The following is a 7329-nucleotide window of genomic DNA, read 5'->3' on the forward strand; positions in this document are numbered from 1 at the left end:
GCGTAGGAAGGCATAATTTAATTATTACCAAAACCAAAGAGTTATATTTCATAATCTTTGATTGTTACGTTCTCTGGTTCAGTGTTTATATTTTGTTTATTATTACAGTTTTCTACCACAGATTACAGAGAGTAGTGGTTTTCTACTAACCTAACTTCCTAACCAGAGACAAGAGAAAAGAGAGACTGCCGAATAGATAGGCAACACGGGGGACACGTTTTTAGAATTAGGTTAAGAATTTTTGGAATCCCGTCGGAAATGGCGCTAGTGTTTGGTGGCCAGTTCAAGAACTAGTGGATGTGGATGAAAGAAATCTGTAATCTATGACAGAACTCAAGTCAGCTGATTTTCGTCATTCCGTCTGAGTTTGTTTTGTTTAACACATTGACGGACAACGACGTCTATAGACGTTCAGGTCACTGTGCATGATGTGACGGCACAGTTTTTAGACGTTTATAGACGTCTTCCTATAAACTCGTCTAACATCGACATGACGTTCCTGGACGTTGGAAAAGCGTGATATTATGAAAAAGCGTCACATCGTTCACACATTTTGAGTTTTGTGTACCCCAAAGATGACGATCTTGATCGAATCATTCGCTTTGCTATACCGAGTATTCAGCCGCGACACAGCCATTCAGCGTGTTCAGTATTTGTTCAAATGTGTGAGTGTTACTCTCGAAAACTACGCAGTTTCCATGTTAAACTTTCATTATAACTTTCGTACCAAATCTAATGAAGGGAAATTTTACTTTTTCTGTTGAAAAAATGAGAACGCCTTTGAACGTCCATGTCATAAAAAAATGAAGAAAAATGTTCATGTTATGACAATGACGTCTAAAGCCGTCTGTTGTTTTTTTACCATATTCACATCCTCCAAATCACTACTAATATTTTGATGTATATCACTCCAAGTTTGAACCATATTAAATCAGTATACATGCGCGTCATATCACAAGCAACTGCCAAATAGGTACTGTCCGTCAATGTGTTAATGCAAAAAGTTAGAGTATTTCGAGATTTTTGTTTATTCCCCGAAAAAGAAATTGTTTGCTTTTGAACACATGGTGAGTTTTTGTATATATTTCTATTTCTATAATCAATTGAAATTATGTATTGCTTGATTTTACAAAATTGCGAAATGTTATTCATTTTTTGGATACCGAAATATAGAATATTTTTTCAGATCCCATGCCCAGAAGAAACAAGAAAGACTCAAATGGCTTTAAAGTCTGGATGGCTTTAAACAATAAATGCCACACAAAAGTTGTAGGGACCAGGGATTCAAGATTTTGAGAACTAGAAGTCTCAATCTAGGGGATCCTCCGGGAAATATGTTTGCTGCTTTTGGAACTGTTATTATTACATCATATAAAACTGCAATAATTTGATATTTGACCATTTCTAAATCTAACAAGAGTTATGAAAATGATGAGAATGGCATATTGTACCGCCATTTGGACATATTGCATCGATAACCCCTAAGTTGAAATTATTTTTAAAGTCGCATGTAACATTTTTCTGGTTTATATGTGAAGAACATGTGGACTCGGTTGTTCATGATTAATTGGAGTAATGTATGTATTTCTCTAATAATTGTAAGAAAGTATTACGATAATATACAATATGATATGACCACATAGAAACAAAGCCTGAATCCATCAAATTCAGTTATTCATGTATATCAAAGTTCAGTTTTTGTGTTTAGTTTGGCCCATATTATTTATCCATTCAACCCTTTACAAGATCAGTTCCATTATATAATGTATCCTGTACAATATTGTAATTATAGTTGTTATTGTTAAATATTTCTATTATATATTCATTTCGGTTAATTTTCTGTATATTTTTTCTATACAAATGTAATTTTCTAAAATTTTCATGAATATATATTTATTTCAGTTGATTTTCTATTTTATTACACTATTTCATGATTCGTCTAAAAATCTATAATTACCAAGTTCGAAAAATACACTCCATCGACTCTCTCTACTCCTATCGTTCTTTTAATCGAATCTTTCCCACTAAACTCGATAAAAAGAACAATAGGAGTAGAGAGAGGCGACGGAGTGTATTTTTCGAACTTGGTAAATATTATTTCAAAAACGAGGCCGTTATTTGAATTTCCCGCGCAAATTTTTTCGGATTAGTTTCTCCAGTAGCCAAGGGGGGCGCCACTAAACGTGTCGCCCATGAATAACACTGAATTGACTACTCTCCTCTTTCCCTTTCTCTATGTTCCTAACCCATAAAGTAAGTCAATGGGTCTGTTCTGTGTCCTAACCTACTGATCGCTTATCTGAAGCAAAGAGTAACAACTCTTTGTCTGAAGAGAAGTAGAAAGTAAAATTATATTTGTATCCAAATATTATAGAGTAACTCTATAATCTTTGATTTGTATCCATTTGAATATGCATTCGAAATAATAACTATTAAGTAAATAGTGTACTGATCACAATGCACATTGGACTCGCAGTTTACCTGGGTGAACGAAGTACCTATTATAACGAATTGAATTATATCTAATAAAATGTTTTCTAAAAAGGCCCAAGTTGTCGATATTCTTCGATGTATGCAGAGGGATGATTTAGCTATAAAAGCTCTTGAAGAAAATATTCAAAGCTTATCAAAATCCCTTGGATCTAGAAATGATAGAATTTTCAGAAAGTACATTCCAATTATCTCATCTCTTTGGTATTACTATGTAACAACGGGAAATAATTTACAAACACTTGGAGAAGAATATTCAAACATTTTAAGATTCACGTCTACAAATGGAATCCCAAGTAGAATGGTTTGCAATTTTAGCTACTTGTATAAGAAATTGCAATAGTTGATTGAAATAAAATGATTATGTATGTATTTCAGACACAACTTATATGGCTTATACTTCATATTGGTGGGGAATCTGTAGTTGATAGGTTGATTTCATACATGGAATCACAAGTTAAATCTTCTGGAGAATTGAGGGAAGAAGCAAGAAAGTCATTACTTAATTTATTTTCTATATGGAATATTATAAAATGTGATCTACTAACGATTCATAAGGCAATCTTCTATTTAAATGGTACATATTACACATTTGCTCATAGACTTTCAGGAATTCAGTATGTGAGTATTCGTTGTGATTTTGAATTGTCTTGAGCTTTCAATCATGTTAAGTTCATATAAGCATTTGCTCATCATGCTTGAAAGTTGATCTTTATTCACTATCACTGAGCCATATTTCCCTATTCATTGTTTAGTAAATAATTAGCAGTGCTCTGTGATAGTTCCATGAGATAAACTTCCACATAATGCTCAAAGAATTAGCTATTTTGGTATCTCATTAATGTAGGACAGAAACTTTTGATTTAAGTAATGTCATATTTTACTATTTAAATTCAATTTCTAGGTAATTCTCAGAGATTGGTTAGAGGATAAATCTTTTCATAACAGTTTCAAAATACTTGGGATCATCACAATAATATATAGTGCATTCAATATCTCAAAGAAAGTATGGGCTAATAGATTCAACCAACAAATAGAAACTGAGAGTCTCCTCTCAACAATCAGAGGTGCTACTTCTGATAAAATATGTGTATTATGCAATGAAAAGAGAAAAAATCCATCCTCTACCCCCTGTGGTCATGTGTTTTGTTGGGAATGTATATATGAAAGTTTAAGCTACACTCATAAGTGTCCATTATGCAGAGAAGAAGTTATTCCTTCAAGAGTTATATTTTTACAAAATTTTATATAGTTTTTGGAAATAAAGGTTTATAACAAGGACCTAGCGTTTTTTCAATTATATGATTTGGTTTTTGATATTTTATTCCTTGGTTCGAGTTGTTCATTGGAGAATTGAATAGAGGAGGATGTCATATCTTGAAGAATATAAAAAAGCAGATACTCTCATTCCAATTCAACAAAGAGTATAGTCATTGTTGTCAAAAAAGAACCTGATTCCTTCCCCCTTAGTCTTGATTTTATTATACAGAACCCTAAAAACCAAAAACTACTTTAAAATGTTAAATAGAAAACATTTGCACAGATGTTTCTAAAGTACGTTACCCTAAGGATTATTAACAAACAGGAGGGCTCATTTTGGCGATTTTGTTTGCCATACTACTTTTGCAGCACCAATTGGTTTGGGGCAACAATTATAGATGATTGTAACTTAGTCAAGCACACTTGCTCTGATTATTCCTGCATGTCTGATGACGTCAACAAATTTGTGAGAGGGAATGAGCCATCCTGTTGGTCTATATCCTTGACTTTACCCATAGTTTAGGAGAATACCAGATCCACATTCTTATGAACAAGCCTGCAATAATAGAAAATGCAATAAAATTGTTTTATTTCAAAAGTTTCACCTAGTAGACAATTAATTCAATACATTCATTCCAATATAAAGATGAAATAGGACATCATATAAACAATAATCTACATCATAAGCAGTCAACATGGAAAAATATAAAAATAAACATTATCACCAGCCAAAGACGTACTCCATGGCTTTATTGACTAATCCTGTAGACTTTTGTGGAACATTTTGTGGAAGAATAACACTATTGTTCATGCTAGGAGGAGATGTAAAAGACTGGCGTAAAGATCTCGCTCTAGCTGGAGGGGAGAAAACATTTGTATTAGAAACATTATTTTCCTTATTATCTTTGTTATGACATAAATGAACTCCAATCATAATGCTATTATTTATACACTTTCCATTCAAAGTTAAGGCTCTAGAAACTTCATTAGGGTTGCTAAATTTAATATGCAACCAATTTCCTTGTGAAGGTAGTATTTTATCCACTATGGTTCCACAATTGGATAACTGTGCTAAAATTAAACTCATTGCACTGGGTGGGAAGCCAAATACCGTAACCCAGTTAGAATCTATTCTTTCTAAACGATTCAAACTTGAATGCATCCTTGGTGTTTCAGTCATCATAGTCATGCTCATATTTCCATTTATCACATTATCTCCATTTATTCGTGATACACTTTCATTGAATGAAGGGTTCTCGCAAAAAGGAGACACAGTACTGCTCAACATAGGGCTACCTTGAAGTCTTTTACTACTATCTAGTGTATCAAATAAACCTTGCTTGGGAGGTCCGCCTTTCTCTGATAGAGGGACAAATGGAGATTGAAAAGACGATTCTGACATTTGCGAAGTGAACAACTTTTGTCTTAGATTTCGTGGTTCAGGAGAATTCAGTGATATCTTTGTAAAAGTAGTTGAGTTGTTACGGTTTCTCCCTGGTGAAGTGGTAAGGTTTGTTGGTGTAGGCTGAGAGTCCCCTATAAGGAAACCTGGTAAAAAATTTGGATTGATTTGTGGGGATGAAGGGCTTGCAGTTGGGCTTCCTAACGTCATGGGCTCCATTATAAATATTTAAAAATCCTTAAGTAAACAGATCTGGAATATTTGTTAAATTAGAATAAAATAGTCAAGAAATATCCTCAATATTCACTTACCAATGATATAATCTCAGCTCAAATCAAAACGGTGAATAGTGTATGCACTGCAAGTTGTAATGCATAGAGAAAGAAGGAAAAGAGTGCCGACTCAGTGGTAAAATAAATTAAGCCTGATTGAAGCGCCGCCATCGGCAGTAGATCTTAACTAACTTGTTACTAAAATTGACACCAGGGGGCGTATTGCTCTTTTTGAATTCCCATTTTGGCGCCTCAAATCATAATTCGGAATAATTTGAATTAAAACCTTAGTTGAAAATTGATAATAAACTGATATGTTGATTACAGTTCATTATCAATCTTCAGTGATGTTTTCTTCTTGTTAACTTTGATTTCAGATATGATACTCAACAAATAATGATATACTTTTTATTACACATTATAATACATATTGATTTTTCCAACAAGAGGTAATGAAACAATTCAGTTATGTCAAATAAGATATTCTTCTGTATATATTACCAAATTATTGAACAAAAGAACGTCCAATTTGAAGACTGTACATAATGAATTGGATTCTTCGATTCATTGGCAGAACTCCAGCATAAGCCATCTGATTCACATAACCTGAAACAGAGTGAAAAATCGTTCATACAAAGCTAATGTAGCTAATTTCAATGTATGTTTGGACTATTCAATGGATTATTTTCAATTCAGGCAGCTGCTCTTATTGATATCAAACAAAAATTTTTCTCCGTGTGACAACTGGTTCCTACACTTCATATAAATTTTATTCAAAATTTCTGTCCTTTTCATCACAAAGAGGAAAAAAGAGGAAAAGCATTTGGTGAATTTGATCATGTTGAATTAGTACTCGGCTAACTATTATTGTCTAGATTTGGAAAATTCAATCTCCACCGAGCACCAGATGCTTTCAAACCTCCATCGATTTGAATGCAGTGTAAAAATTTAAAAATCCGGTAGAGCTAAAGGCAGAAGCCTTGTTTTAGTATAATTTTTTAGACTGAAATGGTCCTCCTAAATCATACTATTTTTATTAAAAAATCAATTGGAATGAATAACTGACTCGATTGCATTATCCCATCTATGTTTTGTACTTGGAGATCAAAAAAAGTGCTTGTTTGTTTTTGACCCCGTGTAATTTTTGTTCGAACAATTTGGGATGCAGAGTGAAAACTGAAATTTTAATGATGCCATACTGGTCGATTATGAAAATAGGTGCTAAGAACTAAGAATTAATACTTACCCTTACACGTAAACCTAAAGGATCTAATGGAATGAAGATATAGTAGCTCCTATCTACTTCTAAACTCCAAGATTGCTGCACAAAATTCATATTCAAATCACAATATTACAATATAATCCGTGCCCCAACTCAAAGAAACATGTTTGTCTTTTGTCTTTTTATCTGATGAAACTTGTTGATAAAATAAATGTATTCACTGCAGGATATAAGCCCATGTATGCATTAAAATCACAACAAATTATTTGAAAATACTAGAAAACATTGGCGAAAACTTGACTTATGACTTTAGATTCATCTGAAAATACAACTGAAAACAAAAGGAAATTTGGAATTTAGGTTATGTTATGGCGAAAACATTCTCCATCTTTTTCTACTATAGCGCTATTTCACACAATTAGTTCCGTCTACTGCCGAACGGGGCGCCACGATCAGCATTTTAAACGACCAATGAGAGTTGTTTGTCTTTCCTTCCTTTGTCTATGTTGTAATGTAAATGTAACGAATTTAAACTTGAACAGGTTGCAAATTGTCATGTCTGAACATGTCATATGTCAACCATTATTCAAACATTCTTCTTCTTTTTCTTCCGAGCTGCATCAAAGTTCTAATCTTGGCAGACAGGTTGTCCCTGATTCTTTGGAATTGAATACTTCAATCAA

The 7329-nt window shown here is 33.2% G+C and overlaps 2 protein-coding genes across 2 annotated transcripts; one reads left to right on the forward strand and one right to left on the reverse strand.

Moving 5' to 3' along the window:
• The first annotated feature begins 2325 nt into the window (after positions 1-2325).
• On the forward strand, positions 2326-3771 carry LOC123312348 (peroxisome biogenesis factor 10-like). The gene is made up of 3 exons (XM_044896724.1): positions 2326-2794; positions 2869-3111; positions 3395-3771. The coding sequence occupies exons 1-3, from the start codon at positions 2531-2533 to the stop codon at positions 3740-3742; spliced, it is 855 nt and encodes a 284-aa protein (XP_044752659.1). The 5' UTR covers positions 2326-2530; the 3' UTR covers positions 3743-3771.
• A 551-nt stretch (positions 3772-4322) lies between these two features.
• LOC123312347 (nucleoporin Nup35) lies at positions 4323-7258 on the reverse strand. Its single transcript, XM_044896723.1, has 3 exons — positions 7160-7258; positions 5464-5519; positions 4323-5404 (listed from the first exon to the last, which is right to left on the reverse strand). Exon 3 carries the CDS (start codon positions 5369-5371, stop codon positions 4472-4474), a length of 900 nt encoding a protein of 299 aa, XP_044752658.1. The 5' UTR covers positions 5372-5404; positions 5464-5519; positions 7160-7258; the 3' UTR covers positions 4323-4471.
• Between the last annotated feature and the right edge of the window lie 71 nt (positions 7259-7329).

This window comes from Coccinella septempunctata, chromosome 4 (assembly GCF_907165205.1).
Source record: "Coccinella septempunctata chromosome 4, icCocSept1.1, whole genome shotgun sequence".
Taxonomy (NCBI): domain Eukaryota; kingdom Metazoa; phylum Arthropoda; class Insecta; order Coleoptera; family Coccinellidae; genus Coccinella; species Coccinella septempunctata.

Bases quoted from the DNA above. Each gene is read 5' to 3' on its own strand.
- LOC123312348 (XM_044896724.1), top strand. From the start codon at position 2,531: ATGTTTTCTAAAAAGGCCCAAGTTGTCGATATTCTTCGATGTATGCAG. The intron at 2,795-2,868 runs GTTTGCAATTTT...TATGTATTTCAG, and splicing joins ATGGAATCCCAAGTAGAATG to ACACAACTTATATGGCTTAT. The intron at 3,112-3,394 runs GTGAGTATTCGT...TTCAATTTCTAG, and splicing joins GACTTTCAGGAATTCAGTAT to GTAATTCTCAGAGATTGGTT.
- LOC123312347 (XM_044896723.1), bottom strand. From the start codon at position 5,371: ATGGAGCCCATGACGTTAGGAAGCCCAACTGCAAGCCCTTCATCCCCA.